The following is a 15,600-nucleotide window of genomic DNA, read 5'->3' as shown; positions in this document are numbered from 1 at the left end:
CTGAGCTCTGGTCTGCCAAGGTGATAGAGCGGCATCTGGATGCTTTTGCATGGTCTGCTTCAGACATGCCGGGGATTGACCCCGACTTCTTGTGCCATCATCTCGCAATGGACAACCAGGTCAGACCCGTGCGATAGAGAAGAAGGAAATTCAACGAGGAGAGAAGGCAGGCGATCATGGATGAAACCCAGAAGCTCCTCGCTGCAGGCCATATCAGGAAGGTCCAGTACCCTGAGTGGCTAGCAAATGTCGTGCTGGTGAAGAAGAGCAATGGCAAATGGTGCATGTGCGTCGATTTCACTGATCTGAACAAGGCTTGCCCAAAGGATTCGTATCCTTTGCCAAGTATAGACGCCCTGGTTGACAGTGTTGCAGGGTGTAAGTTGCTGAGTTTCCTGGATGCCTTTTCAGGGTACAACCAGATAAAGATGCATCCCATGGATGAAGAGAAGACCGCCTTCATGACTGAGAGATCGTGCTAATGCTACAAGGTGATGCCTTTTGGTCTGAAGAACGCCGGGGCCACGTACCAGAGGTTGATGGATCGGGTACTTGCACCAATGCTGGGAAGGAATGTGCAAGCCTACGTGGATGACATGGTCGTGACCTCGCTAGAGAAGAGCAAGCACGTTGCGGACTTGGAGGAGTTGTTCACTACGATCGCCAAGTTCAGGTTAAAGCTGAATCCCGAGAAGTGCATCTTTGGCGTGGAGGCGGGGAAGTTCTTGGGATTTCTCTTGACTGAAAGAGGGATAGAAGCCAATCCTGATAAGTGTGCTGCCATCTTGACGATGAGGAGCCTGACTACCGTGAAGGAAGTGCAGCAACTTACAGGTCGGATGGCCGCCCTGTCTCGTTTCGTGTCAGCCAGTGGGGAGAATGGTCATCCGTATTTTCAGTGTTTAAGGCGAAACAACAAGTTTGCCTGGACGAAGGAGTGTGAAGAGGCCTTCGTCAAGCTTAAAGAATACCTGGCGAGCCCGCTGGTTTTGTGCAAACCGCTGGTGGGGACTCTCTCAGGTTGTATTTTACTGTGACTGAGAGGGCGGTGAGTGCGGTGCTCGTCCAAGACCAAGATCAGGCCCAAAAGCCTATTTATTTTGTCAGTAAGGTGTTGCAGGGCCCCAAAGTGAGATATCAGGCCCTGGAGAAAGCTGCGTTGGCAGTGGTTTTTTCGGCGAGGAGGTTACACCACTATTTCCACAGCTTCACGATACTGGTGATGACCGACTTGCCCATCCAGAAGGTTCTAAAGAAGCCCGATGTAGCTGGGAGTATGGTGAAGTGGGCGGTGGAACTGTCGGATTTCGATATCAAGTATGAGCCCCGAGGTCCGATCAAGGGTCAAATTTTTGCAGATTTCGTGGTCGAGCTCTCGTCAGAAGCGACACGAGTTGAAGGGGATGATTTTTGTTGGGTGCTTTCGGTGGATGGATCGTCGAACCAACAGGGCAGCGGTGCTGGAGTCATCTTGGAAGGGCCCAACGGCGTGCTAATTGAGCAGTCCCTGAGGTTTGCCTTCAAAGCCAACAACAACCAAGCAGAGTATGAAGCACTGATCGCCGGAATCTTGCTGGCCAAGGAAATGGGAGCTAGGGTGCTAATGGCTAAGAGCGACTCGCTGTTAGTCACGGGACAAGTAACAGGCGAGTTCCAAGATAAAGATCCACAAATGGCGGCTTACCTGGAGTATGTACAGGAGTTGAAGGGTTCCTTTGCTTCCTTTGAAGTGATGCATGTGCCCAGAGAGCAGAATGTCCGAGCTGACTTGCTAGCTAAGCTCGCCAGTTCAGGCAAGGGGGGTAAGTAGAGGACGGTGATCCAAGAAACTCTGAAGACACCCAGAGCATTTGTGGCAGATCACCTGGTTCTTCAGATAAGCAAATCGACGGAGAAAGCGGCGAGAGTCACAGGTCTTTGACCCAGGAGACCTTGAGATCGCCGAGAATAAGGGTGTGTCGGGAGGAGAAGGTAAATGTGGCGCAGGTCTGTGCTACCCATGAGCCAGACACCTGGGTAACACAGTACAAGCGATGCCTGGCGGATGGCCTTCTCCTGCTGAATCCGACGGAGGCCAGGAAGATAAAGAAGAACTCCAGCAAGTTCACGATGATTGATGGCTAGTTGTATAGGTTTGGGTTCACACACCCACTCCTGGAATGTGTGCACAGAGAGAAATGTACAAGAATCATGACCGAGCTCCATGAAGGGATTTGCGGAAGCCACGTCGGGGGTCGAGCTCTGGTCGCAAGGACTCTCCGTGCAGGTTACTATTGGCCTACGATGAGAGAAGACTGCAAGAAGTATGCACAGTGTTGCAAGCAATGTCAGCAGCACGCCGATTGGCACAAGGCGCCTCCCGAGGAGTTGAAGTCGATTACAGCCCTTGGCCGTTTCATACATGGAGAATCGATATTCTGGGACCTTTTCCATTGGCGATCAGGCGGATGAAGTACTTGGTGGTGGCAATTGAATATTTCACCAAGTGGATTGAGGCAGAACCAGTGGCCCAGATCACCGCGCACAAGATCGAGAGCTTTGTGTGGAAGAACATCGTGTGCCGGTTTGGTGTGCCCAAGCGCCTGGTGTCAGATAACGGAACTCAGTTTGCAAGTCACCTGTTGAAGAAGCTGTGCGAAGGGTGGGAATTCAACAAGTATTTGCATCCGTCGAGCACCCTCAGACGAATGGCCAAGTAGAGTCAGCCAATCGGGTATTGCTGAGAGGATTGAAGAGAAGGCTAGAGAAAGCCAAAGGAAGTTGGGCCGAGGAGGTGCCCCGTATAGTTTGGGCGTACCACACCACCGAGCAGTCAGGAACCCATGAGACCCCGTTTAGCCTGGTCTATGGATGCGACGCAATGATTCCAGTGGAAATCCAAGAGAGCTCGCCGAGATTCCAGAACTTTGTAGCGGAAGACTCGAATGAGGAGAGAAGGCTGAATCTGGATTTGCTAGATGAGGTCAGGGAGGAGGCGAGAGTGAAGGCTGAGGCAGTGAAAAGAAGGATTGAACGAAAGGTATAACTCGAAGGTGATGCCAAGGCAGTTTAAAGAAGGCATCCTGGTGATGAGGAAGGCCCACCAATACGAGATGGAAAACAAGGTGTCGCCTAAGTGGACGGGACCGTTCAGGATAACCGAGGCGCTCGGGAACGGCGCCTACCGCTTAGAAACGTTGGAAGGAGGGGCTATTCCTCGCACCTGGAACGCCACGCACCTCAAGTTATATTACAGTTAAAAGCTTTGTAAGTAAAAACAAACACGAAGAGTTTGCAAGCTTTCTGTTAAAACAGTTTAAAAGGGGGTACTCTTTTTTCCCTAAGGAGGGTTTTTAATGAGGCCACCCAATAAAGAAGAGTTTTCGAAGTTTAAAGTGTTTTAGATTGCATGCTTGTTGTTATCGCAAGAGTTTTGAAAAAAGAAAGACCTTGTCACCCAAAAGTGATTTAAGGCGAGTTTTGAAGTTATGTCGCATGCTTTCTAAAAAGTTTCTAAGTCCCCATCGTTTTTCGGCGATTGGCGGCATCAGTTAAAGTTTAAAGTCCTCATCGCCTTTCGGCGATCGGAGGCACCAATTAAAAGACCTCAACGCCCTCGCGCGTCCTGAGGCGAGAAAGAGATAAAGACCTCCTCGCCGTCGAGCGAGTGCAGGCGAGAAAGAGTAAAAAAAGTTATCAGTACTTCTAGGGGAGAGAAGATGTAGCCTCTGGGGCAATGTAGAGACACCAGTAAAAAGTCCTCAGTGCTTCCAGGGGAGAGAAGATGTAGCCTCTGGGGCAATGTGGAGGCACTAGCAAAAGTCTTCAGTGTTTCCAGGGGAGAGAAGATGTAGCCCCTGGGGCAATGTAGAGGCACGAGTTAAAGACCTTCTCGCCGACGAGCGAGTTCAGGCGAGTTAAAGACCTTATCGCCGATGAGCGAGTTCAGGCAAGATAAAATCCTTCTCGTCTCGAACGAGTTCAGGTACGGTGTGGAGAGTGGAAGAAGTTTAAAGGATAGCTAAGGTAAGTTCGAAGAGAACACTTAGCTATCCGGCTTACTGTTCTGAAAGTCAGGAAAGGTAGAGAAGGATCTGAAAGGCGCCTCTACCCCCCAGATGAGGGAACGATGGCCAAGTTATGAGGGCAAGAGGAAGCTGGTATCGCCAAGGCTCTTTGGCGATCAGAAGAAATTCAAGCGATGGCAAGAGTTAAGGCCCGTTTCAATGGAGCAGATCGGGTGAGCTATGCCTTAAACCATCAGTTGAGTTAAAACGTGCTGTTTAGCAAATAAGTTTTACACTGAAGCTCGACTGCCTTAAAGTTCACAAGTTATTGGAATGATGTCGTCCGAAAGTTGATAGTTTGAAGCAGTTAAGTTAATAGTTACGCTCGCAGAGTTGCTAAGTCAATTTCGTTTAAGCGGTCTATACAAGAAGAAATAAAGTTGACAGAGAAATTGTATAAAGAAGCAGAAAACTTCATAATACAGTGGTATCAGTTCAAAATACATGTCCCAAAGAGGGAAAACTTATTACAAGTAAGTGGTGCAATAAAAGAACAAAGGAATAAGCGATGGAGGGAAGCAGCTAATCTTCAGAAGGAACGATCTTCCCATCCACCACTTCATTGTTTAGCGACATCATGGAGAGATCCAAATCAGGGTACTGGCAGGCAAATTGCTCCAGGGCGGCGTCAAACCCAGCAGCGAGAATTTGGGCGGAGCTCAGCTCGAGCTCTTCAGTTTGCTTTTTGAGCCCCTCGGACTGCTGTTCCAACTCATCAGCTCGTTTCTTTAGTTCTTCAGTTGTCTCACGAGCTTGAAGGAGGTCTTCAGTAACCTTCTTGTTTTCCGCCTGCGCCTGGACCAGCTCTGCGGCGATCCCTTCATTCTCCTTTTTGACCTCGGCGAGCTTAGCCATGGTGTCATCTCTCTCTTTTTCAACTTTGCCCAAGAGGACCTCCCGATCTACTGACCTTTTCTCAAGGTTTTCTACCTTGGCTGCGTCTGCTTTGATCGATGCCTCCAGGCTAGCCACCTTGAGACGGTATGGGACCAGCTTGCTCTCCAGCTCAATTTTCTCTTGAGCTAAGAGGTGCACCCTATGACGTAGATCGATGGCCTCCTTGCGCGCCACTCTCAGCTCAGTGCTCATGGCGTCCTCCACTCTCGAATGGTCGATCTCTGCCAGCATAAGGTTGCAAGACAACTTCTCCGCCTCGATCCTTATTAGGCGATTCTCCTCTTGGAGCACGGAGATGTTGTCCTGAAGTTTCTTGTTGGAACTCTCCACAGCTTTTGATATGATGGAGGGGAGGTCCTCTGCCATCATCCTGAGTTTGGCTATGAAAGGTTCCCAGATTCCCTTAACCGCAAGGGGTAGGTTTGCAACCGCTGTTTGTGGAGGCGCTGAAGGAGCCTGGTGCTGGCTCTCACCACCGCCTTCTTGGATTGGTTGTTGGGTTGTAACTTCTTGGCGTGGTGACGACGAGGGGGACTTAGTAATGATGATTGACGAGTTGTGAGCACCTTCATCCCCCCAGGCGCGGCTTCGGCAATTGAGGCAGTTGAAGGAGGACCCTCTCCAGCGGATATGAATGGCGTGGAGGCGCTCGGAGGGTTCTCCATAAAGTTGGGCTCAGTAGCCTCAACCACAGGGAATGCAGCCGCCAAAGGTACTGCTTGAACTGGCATTGTTGCAGCTGGGGGAGAAGGCGGTGTGGGAATTGGCGCTGGTGGAGAAGACAGTGTTGGTGTTGGAAGAGGAGGTGGAGCAGGTGGTGAAGAAGGTGCCACCCTTCTCCTTTTGGTGATGAGGCCATCCTCAGTTGCCTCATCGTCTTCTTCTTCATTCTCATGGACCACCTGAGGAGCTTTTCTCTTTGACTTCCTTAGGATGAGTTTTTTGCGTTGTTGAGCGGGCAAAGCTTCTGTTGGAGCTGGGCCTTGAGGGAGCGATCTGCCCTGAGCGACTGCGATCTCCACCACTGAGTTGGGCACAGTTTGAGAGCCCGACGCCAACCCGTGGACCCGGGCGAGTGCCCTCAACTCAGCTAGCTTGCCTTTGCCCAGCATGAGATTTGCATAGTGCAAGGCATACAGGTAAGCTCAAAGACAAAAGTAAAACACATGAGTAAGTACGCAAATAAGACAAACAAGTGGTGCGGGAAATAAAGACCAAGTCTGGTGCGCAACAGACAAGACACCCAGTAATGGATAACAAAGATGCAGCGCAGGGCAGAAACGATAATGTTGAGGTAAGCACTAACCTATGCGAGCCTCGAGTTGCCCTCGAAGGAGATGGTCGCGGAGGTGAGAAAGGTGATGTTGGCGTCTGCCACGTTCTTCCAGAAGAGGCACAGGTTCTTATCCAGATCGCCCATGTTGTCGGGGCTTCTTGGCTTTCTAAAGCTTCCCTTGGAGTCTTTACCCTTGTTTACCCAGTACAAGGGAAAGCCGTCGAGTAGCGAAGTGTCCCGGTCATTCTGGCGCACTTGAACGAATTTACCTTTCCAATCCTTGTAAGATTTCTGGAAGATAGAGAGGATCGACCTCCCAGCAATTCCATTTAGGCTTACCCAAAGACGGTCTCCAGGGTTCTTGGCCTCGAACAGGAAGAGGAAGACGTCTACCGAGGCCGGTAGTCCCAAATGTGCGCACACAATTTGAAACGCCCGCACGAATGCCCAGCTGTTGGGATGGAGCTGGGCGGCGGCAATGTCGAGCTTGGTCAGTAGTTCCCGTTCAAAACGGGTAAGGGGGAACCTAAGTTTCACCTTCCTGAATAAGGTGGTGTACACAAAGCAGAACAACTCGTCGTTGTTCCCTTTGTCATCTGCGCAGACTGGCACGTCGGGGGGGCAAGGCAGCACCGTCAGTTTGTCATCGTGCTCCTTGTGGAACGAAAGGTTGGGCTCGTCCCCTTTCTTCAATCGGAGCACTGCAACAGCAGAGTTTACTGAGGAAGTCTCCTTCAGCAAAGTTGAGGTGACTGATAAGTGTCTAATTTCAGTAATATTTCATATTAAAATATAGGCACTTATGAGGATTTATTGCTAATTTACATATAAAATAATCCCTAATTTATGAATTTATACCTTTTTACATTTTTTATGATCTTTATTTAAATAAGAGTATTTTATTCTCAAATTTGGTGTTAATTGCAGATTTCTAAGGAAGATTGGAGATTTGGATTAAAGATGAATGATTTGAGCTAAAAAGATAAAGATGGAAGGTTCCAGAATGGAAAAAGATGCAAAGAAAGATTGGGCCTTTTTTATGTTTTATCATTTAGCCCATTAGCGCGACATAGGAAACAACCTAACCCTAGAAAACTAGGATAAATAGAGGGCTAGAGGCTCAACCTTAGTGTGCCAGATTGAGAAGAAAACACCATAGAGTGAATTGTAACCCAATTGGGAGAATGGAAGGTGATAGAAGTATGCGTGGGTAGTTTTGGGATTGGGAGTAATCTGCTCAAACTCTTATGTATTGAGGTGATATTTTATATATTAATATTCAGTTCTTGATTGATTATTGGTATTGTTGTTTTACTTTTAATTTTCCGTGACAAATTGAGAATCTTAAATCTGACCGGGAGGTATTTTTAGGGTTCGGACCTAAACAACAATACTTAACATATTTGAGTGCTAGGAATAGACTTGAAATGTTAATTGCTATTAAACGTCTGAGCTTCGTTCTAAGTTGTTCTTATAAGTATGCGAGGGATCGATAGTTAGGGAACATTCTTAAGGATTTTATATGCGAGGAATCGATATAAATGATTTTTATACGGGCATCAATTTCAATTAAAGAACTTAATATTAACATGCTAATCAAAATACATGAGAGTGAGAGAGATGAAACTTAATCCCAATTTTTCCAATTGAAGCAACTAATTCTTTGTTTGTTTTCTTATTGATCAGTGCCAACATAATCACTTCAAACTCTTTATTGTTCTGTTGTTATATTTAGCGAATATTGTACTCGATAATTCACTGTTCTTTGTGGGATTGATATCCGTCCTTAGGGACAATTATTACTTCTGACAAACGCGGTGCACTTGCCGTAAAAAGTCATCAGTGGCTCAGGGGTATAGCTTCTTGTAGTCTAAAGAGGCGATGGAGGCTCCTCCAGCGACTGGTGGAGTAGCCTGAGTGGGGCTGGGGCGAGAGGTTGCAGGCCTCTCAGCCTGAGAAGAGGGAGCACCAGGTGCTCGCGATGGGTTGAGAGCTTGAGATGGTGGGTTTCGCGACGAGGGAGGAGGATTCGCGGTGGTCTTTGTTCGAGCCATAGCAGGAACTGCAAAGGAAAAAGGAAAAGAAAGGTGAGCGAAGGTTGCAGAGGTCGACTTGATGGTGAATGAGGGATGAAAAACGAACGAATGAAGGTTCGTTGTGTTGAAAGAAATGGAAGGTGAAGCCCTAAGTTACGAAAGGGAAGAAGAAGAAACAACCCACAGCATATGCACCAGACAGTTAATGGATGATGCGAATTGGTTAAAATGCAGTAAACATCAACAGAAGAAGTAAAAGGGGTACCTTTCGATGATCAGTTGAACGCTGAAAGGAGTTGGGGATTGAGAGGAGTTGAAGAGTGTCGTGGGTTTGCAGAGGGAGTTCAGAACGTTTGAGAAGGCAAAGAGGTGATGGAACAGTAGAAATGAAATGGGTTTAAGGGTTTTTCAAATGATTTTTGGAAGCGTAAACGACAACTAAAGATAATCGTTGATAAAGCCACGTGTCGGGCGATTGGAAAGGAGTTTGGTGGAGCGTCAGGAAAGCAGAAAGTACGAACGTTTGGAATTCTGCGCCAACGCCACGTAGATCGGTAGTGACGTGACTCCTTTAGTCTTTTCGCTGGACAAGTCTTCGCTTAAGACTGGGGGGCTTGTGTACCGCCCTGGTAGTCGGAAGTGATGACGTGGCATCGAGCTATTATATAGGCGTGTTGAGCGGGACACCTGGCTGGCAGAAGGGAAGGAAGTCGGGAGGCTCGTGTAGTCGCCAGATATGAACCCAGGCGACCAAGTGATTAGAGATCGCCGAAACAAGGACATCGCCGAAGATGAAGGCAGATAGTCATTTCCTAGCTAACCAGAGGATGAGGTCGGGAGACAGCTTACCTGAACATACACGGTGAAGCAAGTAAAGTAGATCATGAAGGCGGCCGGCGAGACCACAGGGAAGGTGTGTACGAAGGCACCCGAACTCGCTACCCAGAAGAGATCACGCTCCAAGGCAACTATGCACTGAGTTGTGTCCTGCATAAGTAACTTAGCCAAAAACCTGAAGAGTAAGAAGTGGCGCCCAAGTCAAGGATGCTCCAGGTGGTGACACGTGTACAGCTGGATGCAAGCCACGTGTCCAGATGTAACTGTCTGGAGAGAGAAAGTGCACAGGTATATAAGAGATTCTAACGAACTTCTAAGGTACGCACGTTTAGATTTACTTCTTTACGCTTGCGAGTTTTGAGTACGCTGAGAGAGAATTTTGCACGGTTCCTTAGAGTTCTTGAGTTTTCTCTTAGTAATTGGTGGTTCAGTCGCTGACTTGGGCGTCAGAGCGTGATCGGCCGCAGCGGCGCCGTTCTGTCTTTGCAGGTTCTTGAGGTGGATCGCGGCGGAGGACGGAGGCTAACACGGCGCAGAAGTCGATCTAGATTTGACGAGGCAAGGCTCCAGCGTCTTGGTCAACAAGCAGGATCAATCAACAAAACCTTTTGGATTCACTGATGCTGATTGGGCCACATGTATTGACACATGACGTTCCATCACTGGTTACTGTTTTTTTATTGGCAATTTATTGATGTCATGGAAAGCCAAGAAACAATCTACGGCTTCTCGATCTTCCACAAAAGTTGAGTATAAGACCCTTACCTCTGCCACTTGTGAGCTTCAATGACTCTCTTTCCTTCTTGATGATTTGAGGATTCCTATAAGTAAGAGTCATGTCCTCTATTGTGATAGTCAAAGCGCTTTATACATTGTTGACAATCCTGTCTTTCATGAAAGAACAAAGCATTTAGAGATTGATTGTCACATTGTTCGTGAAAAATTACTTATTGGACTCATGCATCTTCTACCAATCTCTATATCACATCAGTTAGCATATATTCTTACTAAAGTTCTTCCACCACAACTGTTTCACTCCAATTTATCCAAACTGGAGTTTTTTAACATCTTCCAACCTCCAACTTGTGAGGGGTTAAAAGAAAGCTCTACAACAACCCAAACAAAATAATTTCAGCCCAATCGCAAGAAATACATAGTCCATATTATGCAGTGTTTTATGAGATTTTACTAAATATTTCTAGAAAAGGAATGAGGTGTACCTATGAGTTGTATTTTTCTGTTACTCTTTTGTCTTTTTCTTTACACAAATAATGTGTATATATTTTGAGCATTGTTTGCATAATAAGATAACAAAAACTTTCCCTCATCTTTTGTTATGTATTTCTGTTTTTTACCTTGTTTTCTCTCACTATAACTTGTTTACTTTCGTGCATTATGTCCCTCCTCACACCAGAGAGGTGATTGTTTTCTTACAACGAAGAGAAACATAGACGAAGCACACACAAAAAAAATTCATTGTTTCTTTTGTTCCCTTTCTCTTATTTCCTTGATTCATTATTTTTCATCTTCTTTCTTTTGATCTTCATTTATCCTTTGACTCTTTTTTTATCTTCATTTCTTTTCTTTCTAATTGTTAAGCATTATACTTTTATATTGGTCATATCGAATATGTTACATGCAAACATTGAAAAAAAAAATTGCTTCCAGGATCAACTTGAACTATGAAAAACATTAGGGTGTAGTTCGCATTATTATGGATAAATACATTAATGGTAATGAAATTAACCAAACTTCCCTTAATTTCTTAACTCCCTTTCTAACTCTTAAACTTCGCAAACACTTATATTTCATGTTTCATCTCTCCTAAACTTCACCAGTTAAATTACAAATTTTATTTCATTTTCATATTATATTATGCTTAAATAAGTTTTTTTTTTCAATGATTCAAACAATTCTTCACCAACATTCTCGCAATTAATACAATCTATATCATTATTTATTAGATGTCGTAACATGAGAAAGGAAAGAATTAAGAATGTAAATCAAGTTAGAACTTTAGAAATCCAAATTATATAGGATTAAGATCAATTAAAAAAAAAAAATCTCTTCTATTAACTGCAAATCATTCATAAAAAAATATGCATCATCTCCTCAATTATATTATTTCATAGATTAAAATATACTATCTTAAAAAATTAGCATGTTTCAATTTAATTCATGATATATATTCAAACACGACACACACCAGAGAAAGAATGTATCATTTATCCATGTGAGATACAAATCAAAACTTTTAAGTTTTTTTATTTTATTTTATCATTGTGAGATACAAACCAATTTAGTCATGTTCTATTTTTATCAACAAAAAACCAACTTTCTTTTTATTATTTTTAATTAAAATTACGAAATTAACTTTAAACCTAATTAACTCCATATTAGTTTGATAATGTATATATAATAAAGATAAAGGTTGACGTTAATTTTTATAATCAATATATTTTTATTAAGTTTAAACGTATTAATTTAATTTAAAAAATAAAAACAGAGAGGGCAAAGAGAGAGACGGTGGTAGTTTGGTAATTTAGGCGTGGTAGAAGGCAAGGAGGGTTTGAAGTTGGAGGAAGCAGTGAGATCAGAGAGAGCGAGAGAGAATGGCGTCGGGGTGGGGAATTACAGGCAACAAAGGTCGATGCTACGATTTCTGGATGGATTTCAGCGAATGCATGTCTCGCTGCAGAGAGCCCAAGGACTGCGCTCTTCTCCGCGAAGACTACCTCGAGTGCCTCCACCATTCCAAAGAGGTCTTTTCCCTAACCCTTCACTCTTTTTCATTTCCGTTGCACGCCTTCTCTTCTCATCTCATCTCCTTTCCTTTTCCTTAGATCGCTTGTTCTGGTTTCCTCCTGTGTTTGATATCTTGTATCGATGTTGATTCAATTAAACTATGTTCAATGGAAGAGACGGCTGAATAACTGTTTAACCTAGAATTGAATTTGCAACGCTTGAATCACACCGGAGAATGGAGATGGATTGTACTGTAGCGTTTAATAATTGTGACTAATATGATGGAAATGGAGCTGGATTTTCTTGTAATTCATTATAATAACTGAATAAACCCTCTTTAATTGCAAGGTAAAATGTATGTGATTAGATTGGGCACTGTTACTGTGAAAACCTTTTAATAGCTGCTGTAGTTGTGGAATATTATTTTCCTCAACGATTAATATAGAAAATAGAAAAAAAAAAAAATTTAGCTCCGCGCTCGTAATTGATCTAAAACTGTTCAGATCTTTTGTTTATTTTTTGTCCTTTATAATTTGTTGCTTGCAAGTGAAGTGTGAAGGCTTTTGTTTATGTTAGAGAAAACATATCCATTCAATAAGTTTGACATCGGAGACAGGTAGAGTTTTGTTGTTGTCTTTTATTTTTTGTACTTGTTATCTAGTAGCAGTTTAATTGATCAACTAATTGAGCAATGTGAGAATAAGATTGATATTGTGAAGGGACTTGCAATCTATGGTTTCTTCATGCACTGCTAGTTTCATTCCATCCATTCTCTCCATGTGACCAGTTTTTTACCTCTCCGAAATGAGACCTTTGATTGTAAAATATGGGTACTGGGAGTGATATGTCTGCATTCTATGCCTCTTGCTCCAATTCAAATTATGTATACTGTACTATTAGCATATTCATGTTGTGTTTTGATTTGATGTTAATATGGAACTTTTTTGGTGGCTTTGAAAATTTCAACATTCAGTTTTCTTTAAATCTTGAAATGTTATTTTCCTTTTCCCTGCTGTAATCAATTTTTAATCTACATTCTATTTCTGTCTTGGAGTTCCCAATGAATAATGAAAACATAACTGATTTTGTGCTGATTACTTGAGATTCTCTGATTTCATTTGTGTTTCTTTTTGTTGTGAGTACCAAAATATTTGTTGCATAACTTTAATTTTCCTTTTCCCTGCTGTAATCAAATTTGAATCTATATTCTATTTCTGTCTTGGAGTTCCCAATGAATAATGAAAACATAACTGATTTTGTGCTGATTACTTGAGATTCTCTGATTTCATTTGTGTTTCTTTTTGTTGTGAGTACCAACATATTTGTTGCATAACTGAATTTGGTGCTTCGAATACAACTGGACTTTAAATATTTGTGATTTGACAGTTGGCCTGTTAAGTTCTAAACTTTATTTCTTCTCTTGCTTTCTCGACACATTTGATCTATCTATCTATCTATATTTTGTAGCTCATATGGTGGGTTTACCTAATTAACAATGGATAATGCTGTATCAATTGTTTTCTATTTGGCTGAACTGAATAGCTTAAAATTATTCATAGACCCTTGTATATAGTCAAGATACAACTCAGAGAATGTATACTCCCGTGGTTGACTGACAATAATATGGTGGGTAATTTCAGATTTCTGATGTTATTATCATAGTATAATTCTGTTTAATTATAACTTTATAAGTTTAGAAACTTTCATGTGGTTGAGGGACTCAAAAATCCTAATAAAATGTCTAGAAGAATTACAAACTTTCATGTGCTTGAGGGACTTAAATCCAAATAAACTTTAATGAATTTCAAACTTTTGTGAAGAATTACACAGATTAATCACCATTATGTCATTATATTCACAATACATAGTGGTATATTTTTAATGAAAATGTTGGCTAAAGAAATCAATCAGAGTGGATAAAGTTGTGTTCTTTTATTGTTTTTGTTATCTGATTAAAGACTTTTACCCAACGTAGTGAAGCTTATCATTTTTGTATGGTTTAATCTAGTAATCGGGTACTGTGTTTTATACATATTTGTACCCTCAGCTGAGCTCTTCATTACTTGTAGCCTCTTTGTGTTATTATTGCTTAAGGCTGTAGGGTTGTATATCCTCATAAACTCTAGGCTGAGCACCTAAGAAGGTTCTCAGACGAGCTCTTCATTACATGTAGTCTCTTTGTGTGATCAACAGCAAGATTGAGGAATTTATACCCTCAGAGGCTTTAGGCTGATCACCCAAGAGGTCCTCGGTTGAACTGTTCAATCATTCATGATCTTTATAGTCATGGGTCGACCATTATAGCTCATCCCCTAGGAGTCCTGTGTAAGTTGGCCGTTATAATCACATCCCAACAACATGGCTGTGTAATCTGAAAGAAGGGGAATCTAAAGAACTCGAATTAGGCCAGAGATATCAAAAGTGCCTTCCTGCGGATCTTAGGGTGGTAAGTCACAAACTTGACCACTACAAAGCTACAAAGGTCGGGTAAATGTTGTACAAATTGGATATTCAATATTCTATATATGTCTCTAGAATCATCGAGGAAACCTAAACCGGAACAATCTTTTGGATAAATTTGAATTGCTGTAAAAGATTCAGAATTGGACAACAGCAATACTTGTTCCAAATTTGCTTTCTAATGCAGCCATGGGACACAGACAAAACGAAAGATGCATCACAGGCCAAAAGTTCAAAATTTCGTATTCTATAAACCATGGGAGAACCTTGTGTTGTTTCACACAATACTATTCAAAAACTAAGAAAAAATTCCCAACCCTTTCAGCCTTTATCTTCTCTCCTTTCATCCCCATATCTCCCTTGCTTATGGTCTGCGTCGGCCACCAAATGGGAAATAGAACAAAAAGTGATGTTTGTAACTTAAGTTTTTGTATTTTTCTGTCTATACTGTCCCTCAGTGCATCAAAAGCACGCCCATAGATATTTTTATCTTTTTGTATAAAAGAAAAACTCGTGTAATGATTACTTTGGGAGCAGTGAAGACAATGCTTCCGATGAGAGTCAGAATATGGTGTGAAAGTTGTATAACTTGTTTGGGAAACTAAGGGTGTGAAAATTAATAGAATACACTTTAAGCATAAAGAATTCCTGATTACATTGCTCTCCCACCTATAATGTTTTTCTCAATGAAACTTACTTTGCTACAGTAGTATGCCCTGGTATTTTAGTTAAAATCTTGAAAGCAACTGAGAATGTCATATTATTAAAAAGAATTGTCAATTTTTACTTTTCCCTAAAACTGATGGGAATTAACATCCTTCTTCAGATACAAGGTTGTTCTACACTCCGTGTAAACCTTGTAATACGGTTGGCTTTGATAGACAAATAAATGACTGACGTTTTCGTTTGATGCAGTTTCAACGACGAAATCGGATTTACAAGGAGGAGCAGCGCCAAATAAGGGCTGCTGCCAGGAAAGGCAAGGATGATGGAGTTGGTAATGAACATCATTAGCACCGGTCAAGGTTTTCAATTTAAGCTTCTGAACAATTATTTTGTTAAAACGTTTGTAATTTGCTTGGATCTGTATTCCTGCATGTTCTGTCAGCCCATATTTTATAGTTGAGTTTGCGAACTTCATTTTCCCTGTGCAATAAATCAGTGGCCAACTTGGGACTGCAAGTTAGACTATAAGTTTGCCGACTGAAATGCAAACATGCTGGCTAATGATTGAAATCCACGAAATGAAAATACGAACAGCTGAAAATTTTATTTTGGCTTACATAATCATTTTTTCCGTTTG

The 15,600-nt window shown here is 42.7% G+C and overlaps 1 protein-coding gene across 1 annotated transcript; it reads left to right on the top strand.

Moving 5' to 3' along the window:
- Positions 1-11,614: 11,614 nt before the first annotated feature.
- On the top strand, positions 11,615-15,584 carry LOC137814743 (NADH dehydrogenase [ubiquinone] iron-sulfur protein 5-B). The gene is made up of 2 exons (XM_068617630.1): positions 11,615-11,854; positions 15,213-15,584. The coding sequence occupies exons 1-2, from the start codon at positions 11,705-11,707 to the stop codon at positions 15,309-15,311; spliced, it is 249 nt and encodes an 82-aa protein (XP_068473731.1). The 5' UTR covers positions 11,615-11,704; the 3' UTR covers positions 15,312-15,584.
- The last annotated feature ends 16 nt before the right edge of the window (positions 15,585-15,600 follow it).

The sequence above is a fragment of the Phaseolus vulgaris genome, chromosome 1, assembly GCF_000499845.2.
Source record: "Phaseolus vulgaris cultivar G19833 chromosome 1, P. vulgaris v2.0, whole genome shotgun sequence".
Taxonomy (NCBI): Eukaryota; Viridiplantae; Streptophyta; class Magnoliopsida; order Fabales; family Fabaceae; genus Phaseolus; species Phaseolus vulgaris.
Note: the sequence above shows the minus strand (reverse complement) of the source record. Positions and strands in the feature narration are given on the sequence as shown.